The sequence below is a fragment of the Pterocles gutturalis genome, unplaced genomic scaffold (genome assembly GCF_000699245.1).
Source record: "Pterocles gutturalis isolate BGI_N339 unplaced genomic scaffold, ASM69924v1 scaffold11214, whole genome shotgun sequence".
Taxonomy (NCBI): domain Eukaryota; kingdom Metazoa; phylum Chordata; class Aves; order Pterocliformes; family Pteroclidae; genus Pterocles; species Pterocles gutturalis.
In genome coordinates, this window is record NW_010128375.1 from 38045 (window position 1) to 60224 (window position 22180).

The 22180-nt window shown below is 38.9% G+C and overlaps 1 protein-coding gene across 1 annotated transcript in view; it reads right to left on the reverse strand.

The window, feature by feature from the left end:
- The window catches only part of LOC104466243 (latent-transforming growth factor beta-binding protein 1-like), a gene marked incomplete at its 3' end in the record, with an annotated part of 108524 nt that overhangs the window by 37906 nt on the left and 48438 nt on the right, over positions 1-22180 (reverse strand). The window contains exons 3-4 of the mRNA XM_010079603.1: positions 20717-20884; positions 1805-2029 (exon numbers count right to left, since the gene is read on the reverse strand). Coding sequence (XP_010077905.1) covers positions 1805-2029; positions 20717-20884 — 393 coding nt within the window. The remainder of the gene's footprint in view (positions 1-1804; positions 2030-20716; positions 20885-22180) is intronic.

Below are 22180 nucleotides of genomic sequence, written 5' to 3' on the forward strand. Positions count from 1 at the left end.
AGAACAAAACTCGCCCTAACTTACTATCATACATTTTTTTGTATGAAGAGGGATCCCTTCAAATAGTTTCTCCAGCTGATACACCTAAATCTAAATCTAATCTAAATATTAGCCCTCAAAAGAAATCACTGAATTGCTCTGCTTTAATCTATCAATTCACCTAGAGATGTTCAGATGCTGAAAACAACAAATTTAGGCTGGTTCCTCCCATGTAGCATCAACACCACAATCCTGTCCAGGTCTTGGATCACTGCCTAGATGTGCTGATTAATTTTTATTCTTGCCAGACATTTCAGGGTGAATTGTTTTACTCTTTCCTCAAAAAGAAACGAAACACTCCTCTCTCCACAATCCAACATCCTCATTTGGGCATGGAAAGAGAAGAAAAGGCACTGTGACTGCTGATGCTTCCGATGAGGACTTGAAGGTCAGGAAAAAAAATATTCAAGAGGTCAGACTCTTTAGCAATCAGAAATTAATTCTGTGTTCAATCTGAAAAACAACTATGTCTTAAAAAATGTTTTAGGGTCCACCATATTGATGAAAATAATTTAATCTGTAATTAAATAGACACAGAAATAGTTTGTGTTCAGCTAAATGTTTAGGTAACAATCATCTCCATATTCTCTTATTCTCTCACTCCTCCCCCACCTCTCCATTTCTTTTTTTTTTTAAGTCATAAAAGTTCTGTGAAGCTTTAGTGACTAATACTCCAACATGCAATGGAAACTATTTCCCAATGGACTGTGTAGCAGTCCCTAGAGAACAAATCCATTGAAAAGACAGAGCAGATACTTAAAAGCATTTATAAAATATTGTGTTTCCAGAACGATACTATCAACACCTTCCTTCACAGCTATGTCCCTGTCTGAAAACAGAATTACTACATTAGATTATATTTATCACAAACATATAAATAGTTTTTAAAACAACCTGGCAATTCAAACAAATAAACAAAATTCACACTAATTCATATGTTTTGAAACTGAACTGCAGGGGGTTTTCCATATGGAGAGGATCTCACCCAGATAAAATGCTGCCTAGAGTCACAGGACACACAGGAACCAAATTCAACACTTCTCTTCAAGGTCATCAGAAGCTGTCACCTCACAAAAAGGTATAAGGGGAAACAGAAACCTGAAGCTGACTGAACTTTCTTTGACTGGGCAAAATTTTATTAACATCACAGATTTTATTTTTTCTGATCCTTTGCCTTCTTCACACCCTTACCATTTTTTTTTCTGTGATATTATTACATGACCTGGAAAGAAAGTTCTACTTAACTGAATCCTATCATGGCTTATCTTCACTGCAAAATAAACTTCCAGGACTCTACCAAATGATATAACAACAATAGATATGTATTGCATTTTTCATTTTACACTAGATTTAAACTTTGTTATGTTGAGAAGCATTGTCTCTGCCCTCCACTAGTAACCACGGAATCACCCGCAACTTTCCATCCAGGTATACTGCAATTTATGGACTCTGTTTAGCCACATTCATTCTCCTTTTGAACAGGTCTACATTCCTGGAAGAAGCCTCTTGCATTATCCTTTGACTCTACAGTCACCATCCAGCACAGTAAATTTACTTTTAAACTCTTTTCAAGAGCACAGTTATTTCTTATTATTTCAGTCATTGTGCAACATTCTTTCCAGTCATTCTGGTGAGCTCACGATTCAAGCTGTGGTGTCAAGATCTGAACTATGTAGACAGATCACTATCGTTACTGGTTGGATACCCCAAATTAGCTAATAAAATCGACTCCAAAGGAAAATACATCTATCAAGAAAAAAGTTACCTTTTGTACCTTGCTGCCCAGACATCGTCAGTGGTAAAGTATGAGTGGAGTGGATGATTTGTGATCCTGCAGCCTTGTTCACCTGTTGCGGATGATGGTACAGCTTTGGAGTATTGGCAGTCTGCACAGGGATCTGACAAAGTTTACCGGTGTAATTAGGAGGGCACTGGCATTTGTCTCTAGAACTGCACTGGCCTCCATTCATGCACGGCAGGTGGCAAATAACTGAAATGAAAACAGAAGGAAAAATTTTGTTCATAACTTTACCTTTAGTATTATCTGATCACATATCAGACACAAGTTGAGGAGGAAAGGATTAGGGCTGGGGCCCTTTGTTCTTCCGACATCTGAGCGATGACTGCCCATCTGACATGCACTTTTAATTGCCTTGTGGTAGAACCACTTCCCTTCCTCTCCTTGTGACCTCTGCCTGGTTTGCACCTTCTCTCCGTGACAAACACAGCAAGCACGTTCTTCCCTTAGAAATCCCAGCTGTTTTATTTCATTATGATATTAAGCAATACACTAAATTAATATGGTGCCTATATGGTGCCTGGCTGCACCTCTTATCCATGCTTTGGTACAGGTATTCTCACCTAGTCTGCCTCCCATTTCTGAAAATCTGGGACCACATACACTTCCCTGAAAGAAAAAACTTAAAGGAAAAACTCACTGGGAAGTACTACTGGGGATAAATTTTCCATTTTCACTGTAAGCCTTGGCTGTTCTCTGGAAAAGCGTGTCTTACTGAGTATCTGGATTGTTGCTTAACATTTATCTCTCAGATAAAATAAGCTAATTTGTATACCCACCCATGAAGATCATTAAAATATTGAGAGATCATACTGAAATTATTTCAGAGACAAATTCCAAAGTATTAAAATATTTTAACTCCAATATAAAGACAAGGGTAATTACTTTGGTGCCAGCTAGTACTTGCAGATTTACAGCAATATAAATTATCAGATGAAAGTTGGAAAGTGTCAACATTGAATGAAAAATATTTCTTAACTCAGAGATATAAACAGTAATAGGCATGGTTCAGCACTTTCTAAAAATATGACGTGAGACCTTATAATCTGGAATCTAGCTGAGCTGTCAACATTTTCAAGAATTAAATGATGTAAAAACAACAGGAAAAATAAGTTTTTGTTCCAGACAAACTAAAGTAATACTTTCAAAAGCAAAGATTTTTGGAGAAATTGCATACAGTATCCATTTGTTAGCTTAAAGATAAGATTCTGACTGTAAAAATAAATTTTTTAAATTCTAGACTTTAGAGTAATTATGGCATTTTTCTGGATTAGTATTGCTCGGTCTATATTGAATTACAATAAAAACGAGAAACTGTAGATAACGCAAGGTAATTAGGAGCCTTGTGCTTATTATTCCATGTGGTGTAACTCTCTGGACAACCCCAGCCTATTGCTATTATTAATACCATAAAACGTCAGCATTGGAGAAAGAACTTGTGTGCTGTGCGCCACAAAAAGACAAAGTAGGACATTCAGCAGCCCAAGGAGTTCCAACCCAGCTGCGTAATTCACTTGGCCCAAGAAGAGCACTCCAGAAATGGCGCAATCAGCCCGGCTCGTCGCGCGGCACCCTCCCATTGAATTGACAGGGGCTGGAACGGCGACGCCTGATCGCCAGATACGTCCATGCACAAATGTAAACAGCCAGAATTGTTTTTCCACTCTGTTCTGCAAATGTATATTTAATATTTTTCCTCATCTTATCTCATTTTTTCATTTCATATAAACTGACTGAAAGGACTTCAAGCTGTCGCACTGTGCTAGAAGACCTACTTGACTTTGGAAGATGGTCCACACCAGCACAGGCCTCACCTTTTTGGGTATCGATGCTGTTGGGACTTTATCTGAGTGTATAAAAGACATCCTGATAGAATAGCTGTTATGTCATAGAATAGAATCATAGAATCATCGAATCATTAAGGTTGGAAAAGACCTCAAGGATTATCAAGTCCAACCGTCAACCCAACACCACCTAACCCACTAAACCCTGTCCCCAAGCACCATATGTACACGAATTTTTGTCCCCCACAGTAGTTAAAGCATGACAGCTATCTCTCTGGTACCATAATCTCCCTTAGCAGCCGCCAACGAGCAGGTTTACTGCAATGGTGACAACATGTGAAGAATTTTAGGTACTTGTAAAGTTTCATCTCACGATGAAATAGTGTAAAGTAGCACTAAGGGGACAGTGATCTGGTGTTTGAAAGAAGTACAGTGAAGCAGCAAAGAGAAACAGTCACTCTGAGGAACTCCTCCAGTGCAAGAAGCCTGTCCCATAAGATTTTCTTCCCACCTTCTCCAGCCTCCAGGCAACAACGTAACATGCAAAATATGGATTTTAATCAACATAAATATACCAAATAGTTCCACCAAAATAAATTAATTTCTTCCAAGCCCCCGTTCCTATAAAGCAGTTGGCATCTGGGAGCCCATGCCGTGTGGGTATCTCTGCGGGGCACGCTTCAGGCTTTCCTCTCCTGCAGGAGCCCTCCGGGCAAGGAACAGGCACAGGACAAGCTTTGCTTTCAAGCAAACAGAAAGCTTGCCTAAAAACACTAGGAAGGAAGATACCAACAGAAAAGAGTTCATTCATGTCCCTTTTCAGAACTGTTAGCTGTGGACTCTCACACAAATAACTTGTGCAAATAAGTGCAAACAAATGCCACGGAAAGGTCTAGTATGAGGTAAATAATGGAGAATGTTTAATTTCTCAGGATTTACACACCAGAAAATAAAAATTCTGAGGTGCCCACATTATCGTGTGGTGCAAATCACTCAGTCATCTGATTTATGTACAGATACATTGATTTACAACTCTTGAAGGTCTGGCCTAACGTATGAGGAATGAACTTTGAATGAGAATACATTAGAACTATTATGAAAATATAAAATTCTGTAATAAAAAACTAAAAATTCTGAAATATACAATTGTAAGTTATACTCAGCCATGTAAGAACAAATAAGATGTGATCACCAGTCTAAACTAAAGCTCAATAATCTCCAACGGCAAATATTATGAGAATTAAAAAAAAAACCACAAAGAAACCCCAAAAATGAAAAATGAAATGTGGTGAAATAAAATATCTGATAATTTTAGGTAGGCATAACAAGCACATACACACACACTAATTGCAATGTTTCCTCGGGCAGTTTACGGCCAGGAAAAAGGGCAACGTTTGATTATGACACTGGTGTTGGAAATGACAGGCACACAACTTCACCAGAGCTGGAATTACACACAGACCATTTGAGCTGAAGGGGGGTAAGCCTCCAAAAAGGCAGAGGAAGGAAATGCTACTTTTCCTCAAAAAGGCTCTGGGAATCTCAGGTTCACAAAACCAAAGAGCCCTGGGGAAAGGACCACTTAAGACAGGAACAGGACGTAAAGCCAGGGTATGTTTGAACAGCTCAATTTCTGATGAAAGTTTTTTTGCTTTGTTTCGTTTTGTCACTGAGGTTAAAGAACTTAAACAAACAGAATGGCTGAACTCTGCCAGAGACATAGGGGACACTCCTGACAAAACCCAGATCCATGTCCTGGGAAAGACCATTAGAAAATGCTGGGTTTTCATATATGTTCACCACCGGCATTCAAAGGACGCACTGGAGCCTGATTCTCACTGGGCTGTTGCCATTTCCCCTGAGAAGAAAAAAAAAAAAAATGGAAATAAAAATATCCATTATGGTGTGAAATCCTCTAGCTGGTCAGAGCCTGATAAAAATATAGAGGTAGGTCTGCACAAGATGACAAGAAATTTCAGATCACATGTGGGTATCTTACAAACAAAACAAAGGAAGTATTAATGGACCTAAGAAAGGCAACAAATTCTTCGCTCAGCTCTGCTATAAGCCAAGTCACTCAACTCTCTCTTAAGGATCAGCCAACATATGATTGAACAAATTTAATGATTTCTTAATATAAATGAACATCCATCCTTTAGAAATGTAGAGACACGTTAAATGAATTAGAAACATTTTAAATATTCTTCTCATCCTTGGGTAACTAATTGGCAATAACAAGCTTTGATTTCCCTGGCTCCCAAAGGCATTCCCCTCCTTGGTGGGTATCACAGTTCAAAATGAGCCAAGTAGAGAAGGTGCATCAAGATGCCTCCACAGCGAGTCTCTGAACAACTGAATGCATAGAAAAAGGAGAAAACATTTGCAACATGAATCCCGCAAAAGCTGCCATGGCTATGGGTTGGAAACACAAGGATAGGGCATGAAATCATCAACAAAGAAGCTAGGAAACCACAGATATACAGTTTGTCCATGTACTTACATCATCTAATTTGTTTTCAAGATACTCAAACAACCTTGAATAGCTCCAGATAAACTAATTTAATCAAGTCCAAATGTTTTCATTTAATCAAAATAATGTGTAACAAAACAAATTCCAAGCACCTAAATCCTCTTAATCCTTAAAAAATAGCCCACGCTTACCCAAAGCCCTCAGGATGGATGGAAACTCCCTTCCTGTAACCAGTGTTGAAGAAAATGAAGAAAGGTTTTGAAATGTTCCCCATCTGACTCTCCAAATTCCTTTTCTTTTACACCTCAGGGAACATGCAAGTTTCTGTCTCGCTTTCCCTCAACACTCTTTGCCTTTTCTACTTACACGCTATCAACTATTCAAGTGTAAGCACTATTCAATTACATCAACAGGCTCTCCAAGGAAAACCGTAAGCTGCTCATTAGATCACAGTATTTCCACTGGATGCATCAGGAATCAGCAGATTAATTTTGTCTCCGAGTACTACACAGTTATCCAGCATTACTACATGCCCCACAGCTGTTCAGGCATCTTTCACCCATGTTGTTATTAAGCACACAGAAAGCACAGGGACTAGGCATGCAGTTCTACCAAACCCAATTTTTCACAGGAAAGAAGAGATGGCATTCCCTGAGGGGAAGCACTGCCCTATACAGCATTCTTGTAAGGTAGTTCCTCTACACACCATACATTTTGTGTAAAAGCTGAAATCCAGAGATGCTATATATAGATCTGCACAACACAATTACTCCAAACTTATTTCTACTTTCTAATTACAGAAACTCTCACAGTAACTCACAAAAGGTACAGAGTAGCCTCTCAAAATCCCAGAGTAAGATCTGTGTACACGCTACGTATGCACCATCCATCTCTATAAAATTTCTTCTTTATCCAGAAACTACTAACAAGGATACATGAGTCTTTGAATTTTTTTTTTTCTGCAAAGAACACCCTAAACTTCTGAACATTATGATAATATGGGGCTTTTAAAAATGTATTGCTTTAGGGAGAAGATAAACGGTCCTAGAAATGCATCCCTCGTATCATGTTATGACAGAATAGATGAAATACCCATCTAAATAACTAAACTACAATACTACTGGAAATAATAATAATGACGTTAATAATAGTAATATATACAAATATACAAAAGAGTGATACACAGTGATACTGCTCACCACCTGATGATGAAGGCTCAGCCTGTTCCCAGCTAATGATCCCAGAGCCGGGAAAGTCCTTAAATTGCAATCCTAGAACTGAGATAAGAGCCCGAGTATCTGTTAGATCGAGAAGACCCTGAAAGAGGGGTGACCCAGAGGGACACAGCCCGGAGCAAGAGAGAGCACTTCCAGTCAGAGCTTCGTCAATATACTGGGCATGACGTGCATGATATGGGATATGTCACTGGCCAATCTAGATCTCAATCCTAAACCTCAGGTCGAATCCTGGGCTAGTAACTGGGGCTGTGGTCACTCCCAGCTTCTTTTGCATCTGCAGACACTGGCACAGCAGAGAAGCTGAAAAGTCCTTGGCTGTCCTGGCAACAACATACTGAAGTTTATAGTTATCAGCCTTCTTCGCAGCACAAATCCAAAACACAGCTTCTTACTAGTTACTACGAAGAAAGTTAACTCTGTCTCAGCTGAAACCAAGACAGTAGAAGAGCACGCAGTAGTTACTAAAGCCATCTGGACAGGCATTATTTTACACTTTAAAATATGCTGCCAAGAATCCTGGGGAATTGCTCGTGCTCTAGAAGGATTCTTCCTCTCAACAGAAAACAATAAACAAATTCCCAAACAGCCCACTCTTTCAGTCACTCTCCCTACTCCATGAAATGCCATACTGCACATATTAAAATTTTTTTAAAAATTTTTTCCTTTGCACTAAGGAAGCTCAATAGCTGTCATCATGCCAATAGCTATTTAATGATTTATCAATTCAGTTAAAGTTGCTGCATGTTTACATTTGTGAAGAAAATACAGATATACTACATGACTGTTGTAGCCATGACCATTTGCAGGCTGCAGTCATATCATTTTACAAAATAAACTTTCTATGCTTTTTCAGAGACAAATATGCACTGTCTTTGCACTATACACATTGACAACACAGTTCCAAACCCAGGAACTACAGCAGTTGTGTTTGTTTTAAATTCTACCACAGACCTAGAATAATCACCTCCATCTTCAGGCATTTTATATTTTCTTGTCTCCCAACAGCAAGCTTTCAATTTAGAATTGATTCTCTAACACAGCGGGTAAGCACAGGCTCAGCTTCTGGGATGATCATTATCTCCATAAGTAATTGAGCTTTATGTGAGCTGCTTAAGGGCTGTCTAATGATTAGCATCACTTAATGCTAGCATCAACTCCCTGTAAATAGGTGCAGTAAGCGTAACAAATTAGGCACACACTAGAAATGAAGAACTGCCTACTTACAAAACAGAGGGAGGGATGCTGTCTTCACTAGGGATGGAAAGTTGTGAGTTCCCACCCAAGGAAAGACAAAGTCAATAAAGTACTGCCTTAGTTCTCTGTGTTTGTATTAGACTGAGTTGAACAAATTTCTAACTCTCCATTGCCTGTAACACAGGTTTCAATACACACCTCATATGGAGATGCTGACATTTAAGCTCAGTCTGCATGCTTGTCCCACTATGTTTCAGTTTTTCACTATAAAAGTGTATCAGTCATGGGGTAACAATCATCCTTTAATGGAGGCTACCTTATCAGCCATGGGAGATCCTGATACACCGGGGAGCAGGTTCAGATTGTAAAGGACAAGGCTACAACGTATTTTAAAGAAACATACATTTGTTGTGTGAGCATCGTGATCAGCAAGAAATCCAGGTCAGACAAAATAATTTCACTGCATTACTCATGTGTCTTCCTCAGTTTTAAACTGAGCACTTTAACACACCTCAGGAAGAAAAGGTGGATGTTGGTGACTTGAAGATATGTACAAAATGTCAAACAAGAGACATCTGATCGCCCCCATCCCTCAGTGTGGGTCCAAAGGGCATGTGTGGTGTGGTGGACACGCTGGAGGGAAGGGACGCCATCCAGAGGGACCTGGACAGGCTTGAGAGGGGGGTCAATGCCAACCTCATGAAGTTCAACAAGGCCAAGTGCAACATCCTGCATGTGGGTCAGGGTAATCCCAAGCACAAATACAGGCTGAGAGGAGAATGGAGTGAGAGCAGCTCTGAGGAGAAGGACTTGGGGGTGTTGGTTGATGAGAAGCTGAACATGAGCCGGCAATGTGCGCTTGCAGCCCAGAAACCAACCGTGTCCTGGGCTGCATCCAAAGAAGCATTAGCAGCAGGTCCAAGGAAGTGATTCTCCCCCTCTGCTCTGCTCTCATGAGACCCCACCTGCAGTACTGTGTTCAGATGTGGGGCCCCCAACATAAAAAAGACCTGGACCTGTTGGAGAGAGTCCAGAGGAGGGCCATGAAGACGGTCACAAAGATGGGCAGAGGGCTGGAGCACCTCCCAAACAAGGACAGGTTGAGAGAGTTGGGGTTGTTCAGCCTGGAGAAGAGAAGGCTCCGGAGAGACCCAATAGCAGCCTTCCATTACTTAAACAGGGCTACAGGAGAGATAGGGAAACACTCTTTATCAGGAAGGGTAGTGAGAGGACAAGGGGTAATGGTTATAAGCTGAAAGAGGGCAGATTTAGACTAGATATTAGGAATAATTTTTTTCACTGTGAGGGTGGTGAGGCAGTGGCCCAGGTTGCCCAGAGAAGCTGTGGATGCCCCATCCCTGGAGGGGTTCAAGGCCAGGCTGGATGAGGCTTTGAGCAACCTGGGCTAGTGGGAGGTGTCCTTTCCAACCCAAACCATTCTGTGTTTCTATCAGTCTCAGCAGCTCTGAGACTCACAGACTCATTACATCCTTCCAAGCTCATGTGATAAGCCAGCTGTCCTCAGCCTTGTCAAAAGCAACCGTAGGCCCATGTGTAGGTGACTGAAATGAGCACTGTCTGACCAACAGCTGCCAAAAAACTATTAAAGTGTTAGGGTGTAGAGAGAATGGGATAGCTGAAAAACAATATTAGAATATTCAAATACTATCAGCAAAATAAAAGGCACGCTCTAAATGCTCTAAACCTAAAGCTGTGGTTACTCAACATAAAAAGGGTAGAGCAAGGATTAGGGTAGGTGAGAAATGATTGACAAGAGAATTCCGGCTCACTAAAGGGCATGATGCTCCCAGTCACTCTTTGCTAAATCTGCTTCTAATATTCTCAGTATCCTCAATATCGGAGATGATTCAGACGCTATTTTTAGAGACAAGGGGATAGACAGAGTGTTAAGGGATGACTCACAGCTACCCTGATTATATGTGGTGAATCTATTGATTTTATTAGAGCTGATCCTGATACATTGAGTATAACACAAGAGTTAGGCCTAGAATCAGTATACTAAGGAAAAAAAAACGAACCGCTAGTTGCTGTTTATCAGGAATTAATGTATTCCAAATGGCCAGTGTCAGACTTTTGATAATTATGCTAACACATACAGAAAAGCTACTCCAGGCATTTTTTCAGATTTCTCAGTGTGTTGATATGAATTTTCCTCTTTGTGCAAGACATATGCAACTGAAAAAAATCTCTAGCGAAGGCTGGGTTTGAAAGCGTAGCAAGTCAGCAACACTTTTTTAAAGCCATCATTCTTAAAACAATTTCCTGCAGAATATAAAACAAACAGATTGTAGAAGATTATGTTACAGTATAAAGACTTCATAGGTATCTTTTTAAGCAGTCCTGAGGAACTTATTAATTGGTATTGTCAAAGTGGGAACAGTGAAATTAAAGTGCCCAGTGCCTGATGAAAACAAACCCTTCCTATGTTCCCAGTACTTTTAAGGCTTTTACTCCTCTGTATAGTCTATGTATGCCTAAGCATGCATAATACCAACATGTATTAGTGAATGTTGTAACCTGTTTTCAACAGAGCACGAATTCAACAGGACAGATAACAACAAACAACGAGCATCTTTCTTGCCACAGGATGCTTCCAGGCTGTACTCTCTTCCCTCCTGGTGTCAGCTGAGCAGCATTTCCCACCTTTAAGGACTACAGGATTAATGAGTAACTTGACCATAGCGCCACTGAGCTGTTATGGCTCATGCACTGCTACAATCTGATGAAGCTACTGAACTGATCCTCCGCTCTGACACCACTCCCCTGTTAGGCTGTTTCCAAAAAACAGACTGGACTCTTGCACAGAGTAAAAAAGTAATAACACCCAGTAGTGTAAGGCAGAGAAAAGAGCTGCTCTTAGACATCTAACTACTTGGTTACCGTCAGATAAAATGTCAAAATGTCCTGAGAGACATTGCAGTGATGTGGTCGCGCCTCTGTAATGCAAAGGCTCTGAAGACCACAGAAGCAGCACAGCTGACACTGGCCAGGGACATCAGCATCCATTTCTGGCAACTGAATAATAGACATTTATGCTGCAATTCATCCCATTTAACCTTTTGTGCCTTCTTGAGCCATCTAAGTTAGGAGCGTTGTTGCCTGTCAGCGAAGAGAGGCTCACCCAGCAGGTCACTCCAGCCACCCACATGCCAACCTGCCATAAAGGTGTCTCTCATCTCCGACTACGAGGCTCCGGACCCAGGCACCTCAGTAAGATTTGGTGATCCTCCAATAACAAAGTTACCTTTAAACTAGGAAACGAAAGCCACAAAAACTCCAGTCATTACAAAAATGTCCATCATTTCCAAATATCACCAGACCGCTCTCTGACTACTGTAACATTACTGCAGTGTTCATTTTTATTTGAAAAAGTGTACAAGAAGAATGAAGTAGGAATGGATTCTTTCAAGTGGATATGCATTAACATAAAAATAATAGCTTGTAATCCAGGCCTTCCTGGACTAGTTAAAAAACATGAAAAACGTAAGCTATCTAAGATTTTCTGGCACTGGCTACATCACAAGAAATTGGAAAGTATTCTAGGGAGTTGACCTAGAGGAGGTGACACAATATGAAAACATTGGGAAGGATACAATTCAGAGTTTGAGTAATAAATTAGGTCATAGGGGACCAGTGAAAAGCAAGAGACTCAAATCCTGGAGTTCTGAGGGAAGAAAGGAGCAGAGTCAGTGCTAATAAGTAGGAAGGATAAAGGTTACTCTGCAGCGATTGTACAGTTGTATGTTTTTTAATGGATTGCCAACTTCAACACTCCTCATTGTCGTTCTTTTAACAACACATAATAGCTGTATAAATTGTTGCACAAGCTGCATAAACCTTAAATCCCGTCAGTGCTCTGACTGGTCATGTCCAGCTCCAAGCAATCAACCCAGGCACCCACCTCCCCTGAGCTGTGTCCAACCCCATTGACAAGCTTCATGCCAGTGTTGTATCTGACCCTGTGCTCTGAAATGTGTGCAAGTACAAAAATTCCCTTTACCCTCATAACAACAGGCATTCTTGGACCTATGTAACATCTAATTAGACTGAAAAAATAGATTAGACTGACCTACATATATAGCATTTAACATAACAGGGTGAATTTAATATTATCAGTCAAGAAGTAAGAGAGACACGATGGATGCATACTAACTGTGGGAAGACAATATTATAGTTTATCTCCTTTGGTTCCCTATACCAGCAGTCTCCAAAGCAGGTGGTCTACAAGACAATCCACTGGGATGCTGGAAAGAAATATGTTTTGTATCATCAATAAATACATTTTCAAAATAGCATTTACTTCATGTTTATTTCATTTATTTTTCATTTCTATTTTGCATATGTTTTATGTACACATGACACACAGTAGTACATGCATATAATTTATAACTAAATATAAATATATTGGGGTTGTGTGCTCAAAATTTTTACTGATAGGGATGTGCCCTATGGACAGAGACAGTCCCTCCTAGGGAGAAGTCAGAGAACTCATGTTTGTAACTTATGACATGCAAAGTTGCTGAAAGTTCCCCTAAACTTGAAATGTCTGAATAATATAAAGTATTAAAATTTGACTTCATAGCTTAACTTATAATCTTTATATTACACTAAAAATACAACCAACATGAGAAATTAACAAAATACCTGGCTGAATAAAATATAGATGAGAAATACTCTCTGTGACTAGGTTTCTTAAAACTCAGTCCCCTTCCTGTTCAAGCAGCAAACACCCAATTTTCCTTCTATACATTGACTGACATCCCTCAAGACTTTCTAAGAGGTTTGTAAAAAAAAAAAAAGTTTACAATTCCCATGGGCTTCACCTTGAATCACATTTGTAATTCCCTGATTAAAAGGGAACTGTGAAATTTCAACAGTTCAGATTTTTTTTATGAATGGATAGAAAACCCAAAGAACTTAAATTTGTCTGCAACGAAGATACAGTACCTGTTCCAAAAGTAAGATCCAGAAATCTGTGTGGCTCTACACTCCAAAACAGGCCTCCCAATTACAGTGATACTGCAAGAACTAATTTTAGGTGGAATGGATAACTGAAAGTTACACAGGCTACACTGTGCAGAGACAGGGGAATTATCTGGAGCAGAATAAACAAAACTAGAATAGGCTGTAGAGAGGCTGAACAGGGAAAGACTGCGATCAGTAGAGCAGTGAGAGCTGCTTGCTGCCTTCTGATTGTCTAATGTCCTAAAGGACACAGTAAATACCAACCCGTTTGCTAAGAAATCCGTCCCTGATAAATGCCATATTTTAACCAGGAAAGAAATTTGCCAGACTCTTCTGCGTTCGCATAATTCAAAGGCAACTTTCTTCTTTTTCAGCCCAAGTTGGCATATACTTGATCTTCAGTGAGGTATGTGCAAAGATATTTGGTTTAGCAGTAACAAAATTATAACTGTACAAGGTAGTGTGTTTATTTGAATATGCAACAATGTAATCAGTCAAATAAATGCACTCTTCCTTCTCTTTTTACAGTACTTCAAGTCAGATGCACATAAACTAATCCCTATAAATTAAAACCATATACAGTAAAATAAAGCATTATGCATTTTCACTTTGTGTTCTGTTTTGCTTTAACTTTGAGGGAAACATAGCCCACGTGTTTTTGAATGGCTGCAGGTGTGGATTTTGTACCATTTCCATTTGTGGTTTTTCCTATGACTGCACATCCAAAAACTGTGTTCCCTATAACATACATTTTGGTGAGTGCTTTGAGAGCAGATGGACTTTTGCTTTGCAATGATGGTCTGACGTCCTTAAGGTGAGCAAGGGAGTGGAAATGAGTTGCTAACAGGCATGTCTAAGTTCAACCTCATTAAAGTCATCTGGCAGAACAATGTATTTTCTTTAAATTAGCATCTGGCCTCCATTAGAACCAGAGGAAAAGATGTCAAATTTGAATAATTATTTTAAGATTATGAAGAAAGAGCTCACAGATGCTGTAAGCTGTATGGTAGAAACCAGAACTATTTGTTGATGACAAGTACTGATAAATACATGGGGGGAAAAAAGCATTCCTTCTGAACAGATGTGGCTATCAACAACAAAACTAAATCCTTAAGATATAATTTTTCTTTGTAATTTGAGTATAGGTGTCCAATAATTGAAAATGCATTAAAACCACCGAGTTCTGCTCTGACCATGGAGTGGTACTTTCACATTACGGGGCAGAATTTTAGTCCACTAGTGGTTCAGATTAGGGAAGCCTACACTACACTACCTGGATTGAAAGTAAATGAATTCATTCTCCTGCCTGCTCAAATTCACTATATAGAACAAAGGAATAGTTGTTAAATTGATGCTCATGATAAGTGGTTCCTCCCAAATTCTTTTGCACTGGCTCTTCAGGCTAGGAAATACCTTTTTCTTAGTATAAGGCACAGGATGAAAACAATTAATAAAATCATTCCACCATTATTTGTCCTTCTTCTTTCTATTTTAGCCACTCAGTCCAGGATCTGAGGAAAAATACCTGACCTTCATTTTGCTACAGCTGTTACAATGCTACTGCATGAATAAATATTTCAGGTATGGTCATCATTTACACAGATTAAATTTCAAATTACCAGCTAAAGCAGTGAATAAACTCTAATGTCCTGATCCCTTTTTTTCTCTTCTGAGAGAGACATACGCTCTGACAGACTGACCAACTTCCTTGACTACTGTTGCAGAAAGTTCAAAAAGTTAATCTTTTAACCAAGCTGTCCGAGAATTCTGAAATTTTCAAGTGTCTGCCAGTGTCTGTTAAAAGAAAAAATATTTCATCTGGCAGCAAAAAGAGCATAAAACAATAAAGCCTGACAGAGCAGAAATTATAATTACTGCAGGAACAGTAGAAACAAAACTTTTACCAAATAAGGCTACAAGGTAGCCACTACAGAGACAGCAAAAGGACAAAACTGATAATACTGGTGGAAGAGCAAGGTTCTTAGGTCATAACTACTTCAGAAAACGATGATACTGTGGCAAGTTCAAGGGCAAAACCCAAGGATATTTCAAAGTAACACTTCACTCTTACCCACAGAGAATACTAAAAACCAGACCATGAACTACCATACACTGTTCTTGAGCTGAGTGGTTACTCCAGAAATAAGCTGCTCATCAATTAGGATGTCTGATGGAACATAATCCAACGCATTTAAAAAAAAAAAATCTATTCTCCTCAGTTATGCTACCGAAAGGAATTCAAAAATCTCTGCATGACATTTGTTATCAATTATTATAAATCCTCCATTTGAGAAGCTCCATCTACATCTGCTAAGTCTCAGCTGAAGCCACAGGAATAACTGTTCTGCTGGGGCCCAAGTTACACCGATCGGACACAATGGGTCACCCACCCAGGCTGACACCATTCACCAAGTAGTAACCACCACTTCATAACAGCAAAGCAAGCATCTCTTCTAACATGCTGTCATTCTAGCAACTCTTACTGCAACCAGTTTTAAGTAATTATGCTCCTTAGACTCCTTCCTAGATAGGAGATTCTGCTAGAATAATAATTACACAGTGAGTCTTTTCACTAAATTCCCTTTGAATAACCAAATTTTCTTTCATGACTTTCAACAGAAGACCAAATAAAATTTCAGGAAAATGTTTATGCTGCTTCTTGGAAGTTTCTGCCTATACATAATTGGAAACTTATGGACAACCTCAATTATCCAAAAACATTTGTACAGAGTCAGCACAGTAAAACAGGAAATTTTTTTTGATACAAAACTCCAATAGGGAAACCGCCCAAATTCAATAGGCAATATAATTTGAGCATTACTGCAACAGTGTACAGAATATGCAGATCACTGTGATCCATGCTGAGAGTTTTAAAATTTGATTAAATAAATATATCTGGTCCCTCAAAATAAGAACCACCAGATACATTTTCACTTCGGACACCATGACACCAACGTCACCAAATGATGTCTGGCAGATCCTTATTAACACGTTAATACAGGACTAGAGACAAATGGACCTTTTATAGATGAGAAGAAAGGAGGATGGACAAACATCTTCTCATTCTCTTCTGGTCTTCCAAGGAAAAATGGCTCACACGGACTGCAGGGCACAACACACGCATCTGGCATCACCCTCAACCTCACAACAATTCCCTACAAAGATCAGTAGGAGAAACACTAACTTCCACTCAAATCCAATGAAACAAGAAAGAAAGGGTGCCTAAAAACCTGCCCTTCTTCCCAAGGAAAGCACACACCAAAATATTCCCTCACCCCCAATAGTGGCCCAAGTAAACGATGGCTGTGCACAGCAAAGCCAGGAGGAAGAACTGTGCGGGCTGTAGGAAAAGGGAGCAGAAGAAAAGGGAATGTTAGAAGAAGAGATACTGATGAACATTAAAGAGTGACATAAAAGGGAGTAGCGGAGCAATAATTCTATCACCACCTCTGCCACAATCATCTCCTATGGTCTTGGGAAAAAATTCTTAAACTCTCCTTGGTGTCTGTCTGCAGAACGCTGCTGTTTCCCTGTTTCACACATATCCTGCCAAGTGCTCAGACATAAACCTTCTATAGCAAGATATGCACTTCCACTGAATAGCACGCAACTATTTTTAACTTCTCATTTATAACAGTTTAAATGAACCGCTTTAAATGAGACACAGTGAACGTAAACCTAAGTATTAAATAACTGCTTCCTTTACTAAGTTCTGTCATTCCTGTGCAATGAATGAGGCGGGGGATCCTGTGGAAAAAAATAGAACGTAAATCTATAATTAAATACACACGCGCAATAGGGAAAAAATTAAAGAGCATTAAAAACATTAATTTGGGCATTTCCTAATTCCTCACTGCTTCATTTTACAGTTACAAATTAGTCGCTGGCCTCCTACTCCTTGCAGAGAAAAATTCACGCTAAAAAAAAAGGTATTTTGGAATGCGGAATAATTTTGAGGAGAAATGGGACATATCACTATCTTCAACAGTGAATGAGACAGAAATCTCAGATGTTATTCTATATGCATCCTTTCCTATGCAATATATCGACTCTGTTTTACAAGCCTCTGTAGATATATCAGGACTGAAACACGATACAAACTGCATGTGCATCAATCCAACAGAATAATGAGAATCATTTATTCAGCAGAAGTTTCCACTCAGATTAAATGCTTTCATTCTCCAAGCCAATGAAATATTGGAGGTCGGTTAGTTTAACTGTGCAATGTATCCCATTCACAAAATGAAACTGCAAAAAACCCCCAAAGTTTCACTGAAGCAGACTGGCAATCAAGGAGATCCTTCCTTTCAAATACCAAGCTTTCAACACCTTCAATGATGGTGAGAACAGCCAAAAATCTCAGCTACCTGAAAAGCTACATTTCCCCCAATCTATTTCTTGTTGTGGGCTTTTCTTTTTAATGACTTATCCATATCTAATAAAATTTTCAGGAAACAGGATTTGTTCCTTGCCTGGACTCACTGAAATGACAAACTGAGCAAATTCAAAGAATCTGAACTAACCCATGGAAAAACTGGAGTGGCTTTAGCACAGGCACTGCAACTTACTCTCTCTGAAAATAAGAAGTGTTTACGGAGTTTAAAACATATACACAAAATTTTACTCTGATTCATTATTAGAAATAATGGATTATTAAGAACAAAGCAAAGTGATGGCTAACTGCCATCTGTCATCAGAGAACCTAAATTAAATCTCGTGTACTGAAACGCTGCTCCTGATACAGAAATATATTTAGATCTAACAACCTAAAGCAGTTTCCTGATTTTTCCACTCACAGTAGGTATCTATTATTAGTAATAGGAGTTAGTTTTCCAAATAGGGCATGTGAATTTATCTTTTCTGGCTTTAAGAACAAATACTTTAAAGAAACATACTGAAAAAGTGCTGTTTGCTGCTTTAGGTATGTATTGTTTCATGGTTGCAATGTTAAATGTAAAATGATCAGAGTCAGAATTTCTGTAGATTCCGGCTAAACAGTAAGAAAACATGTTTAGAAGAGGGACTTAAAACATAATACAGATGTCAAAAATACAACAAAAAAAATTATCTCAGAGACCCAAATTACTTCTGCTTTGTATATCAGAAGACATCTCTAGCAGGACAAGCCTAAACTAACGAGAGGCACTAGTTAGAGAAAAAAATATAAAAATTATTTCAGCAGTATATATTTTAAACCCTGACTTGAAAGCTCCTTAAAATCCGCGATCAGTGAAAGAACTCAATCTACAGGTGTGGGATCTCTCCTCTCCGGTTATTAAGAAGTTAAGTTCACTCAGCATTTTTATTTCTAACTGGAGAGACTTGAAGTCACAGTTTAGACCTCTTTTCTTATTCCTCCTCTATGAAAATGACGATACTTAGATGTGGTGAATGCTTTTGTTCTTTCAAAGGTAATCCGGAAGACAGACAGCTACAGGCAGGTTAAAAATCACTGTACATGTGTAGCGACTTGTTTTTAAAGGTTTTTAAACATAATGCCCCCCTATCTTTCCATCAAATACTATTACAAGCTGCTTTTGCTGAATCTTTCTAGCAGCCTTATAGCACACAGTGCACCACGAGCTGCATGGCCCGAGGCCAGGAAGGAAGGTGTGGAACACGTCTTCACAGGTCCATTTCCACTCTCCAAGTTTTCAAGTATTTGAAAGGACGTCGTGTTACAGCACAGATTTACATAGCAGACAAATTACATGACTGCCTGTTCGCAGCATTTCATAATTTCAATAAAAAATTAGGTCAAATGAAAGGGGGGGGGGAGAATAACCCTATCCCTTAACAGTAGTCAGAAAATTAAACCAAAAAACTTACTTGCCTGTGGATCTTGCCAAAACATTGGTAAAAATCAGTATTGACAGCAAACCCAAGTTTGAAGTATTTGATTTACCATTCCTTTCCAAAATTCTCTTCTTTTTAAATGCCTCAAAACAACCATAAACAAACCCCAAATATGCTGTATTGCTCTTTTAAGAAACTGTTTTTATTATCATTAATCCAAAACATATATATTTTTACAAACATGCATATTATCAAGGAAAGTGTTATTCATTTCAAGAGCTTTCACCCAGTCTGACAGTCTAGTAGGAGTGTTCAGAGAGGGAACCGTTCTTTGTATTGTCTGTCTGGATGAAAAGAAGAACAATTTGGAATAGCTTTTTCCCCCTCATAGCCTGAAATACAGTGCACTCGAAAAAGGTCAGTATGGGCCAGCCTCAGCACTGACATGTTTATACTAGACGGAGACTAAAATTACTATGTTCATATCTGGCATTCTTTTGGTACAAATTGGCAAAGTAATTAATTTTAAAAGGCTTTTCAGAAAACAATAGTACGATACTTTCAGGATAACAGCAAAATACTTTCCAAGAGCAGCTAAGGATATTATAATGTGAAACAACAAATTTAGAAGTGGTCAGGTATGTACCCACACAGCTTTATTTCCCTTAGCTTGCAAGACTAATTACTTGCACACAAATTCCTACCAAGATCATACAGCTTACAGTTAAAATATGCTAATCGTTATCCTAGATAGCTTTTAGGATTTGTTTCAGCACAGTCAAGCAGCTGTAGGGTTTAGACTGGCATACTGCTGATACTCTTTACTGAGCAAGCAGAAAGAATAAACAGGAACAGAGGAATGACTGGCTTCAGTAACTTCAACCGGACTCTATTTCAGTTTCTAAAAATGACAAATATGAAATCTGATTTACTCTCAGCAGTAAGAAAAAAGTTTTAAGCTGATATATTTTTAAAAAGGATTGTAGTTTTAATGAACTCCTGAACAGATTTTTGAAGACAGATTCACCGTGTTAACCAGTTTTTGGTACCTATTCAACTAGCAAAAAGAGGAAAGAGAACTTTTTGTGGAATCTGACATTTTCTCTATTTACCAACACAAACTCTGAAGGATGAATTTTACCAAAAGCTTCAGCTTAGCATGCTGTAGTGCTGCAGCTAAAAATTCAGATGAAAGAATATGGGAGTTTTTTTATCTATGACACAAAAGGAACTTTTGGGAACATTTCCGAAGGATACCAGAAATCTTGTCTAACATACAATGGTTCCTACTCAGCACAGCCCTCCAAACAAAGAGTAACAGATGCACAACTGGTATTAATAACAAAACATCTCCTCCCTCTGTTAGTCAAGAGAGGACAGCTAAGGACAAACACAGTTTCAGGGTACTTACCTACTCGGAAGTTAGTGGCTGTCAGAGTATCAGCAGCGTGGCCGTTTTCACTAATGAGGGTGGTGGTATTTCCCTTCTCACAGTTGTTCTGACAGTTGCCTTTGGTACAAGTCACTTTACAGATGCTGGGTGTAAAGACCACCTTGATGCGACCAGTGTGATTTCCCACTGTCAGCGGAGGCAAAGAAAAAAAGAAAAATAAACAGATCACTTTGGTATCCATTGATTTCCTTCAAAAAGTTTTGAGAAAAAAAAAAAAAAAGGCGGAGGAGGGGGGGGGAAAGGCGACAGGTCTACAGGAGGAGGGCAGTCTGCAGTGCTCTCTCTCATAGATCTCCAGTGGTGTCTCTGAAACAGGAGTAGGAAACTTAGCAAACAGAACTCCGGGATCCGCTCCAAAACCACATTTAAAGTCAAGTCACTGGAGTGGGATTAGTAATCACAATGCTGCACTTTATTCACAGGCAGACAAAGAGCAATACCAAGGGCATGACAGCTTAAATAGCCAACCCTGACAGGCAGATGTAATGTAAAGAGGCTGGCTGTGCACCTAGGGGTGAATAAACTCTTGTGTCCTCCTGCATACTTTTCCTGTTTCTGCACTTATTAAGTCACTATTTGTAGCTCGACCCCTGGAAACGTTTTAGGCATGCGGCATGTCTGAAAACATCTGTCTCAAATCTCCTGGCACCCCAGCCCAAAGTGGTCAAACCTTGTGACGCAGCTGCCTGGACCCGGTTTTTTCACAGTTTTTTGGCACTATTTTCCACAAGGATTTACATATTATAGCCTGAGCTTTGCTGTCAGCCTTTGTTTAAGCAATAAATAGCTCAGTCAGAAGAAAGGGTGAGGTAAGTATCAATACTTGAAAACACTGGTTCTGAGCTCAAAGACAAAAAATGGCTAAATTATCTTTTTTTATATACTTCCTTACAGTCATTTTAAAATCTGTAAAATTTTTTTTTAAATGCAATTAAGACTGAGCAAACACTGATTTTAAATGAAGCTCATTAGAAGAACTTGTTACAGAATTTGATTTTAAAACAGATTTATTTGATTCCACATCTAACAGCTGAAGACAAAAGAGAGATTAAAAGTATTCATTAGGAAAAAACAGGGGAAAAGAACAGATTCCATTTGCAGTTATTTAAAAAGAAAACAGTTTGTTCTTTGCACTCTTACTATAGAAATTCTGCAAGTTCTTGTAAATATATCACAGCATCTTGGTGGAAACTATTAACAAATACTTTAATATCAAACCTAACAATCCCAAGAAATGACATGCAGAAAGAGAAGAATCTCCTTCCTCATGTTATAGAAATAAAAAAAGTTGCTAGACAGTTGTCTAACCTACTTTATGAAATACCCTCTGGACAGACATTTCTTTGAAAATCTCAAGAAAATGAAGAAAATCTTCCCACTTCAAAAGAATATAAAGCCTTCTTATTTCTGGCTCTTCATAAA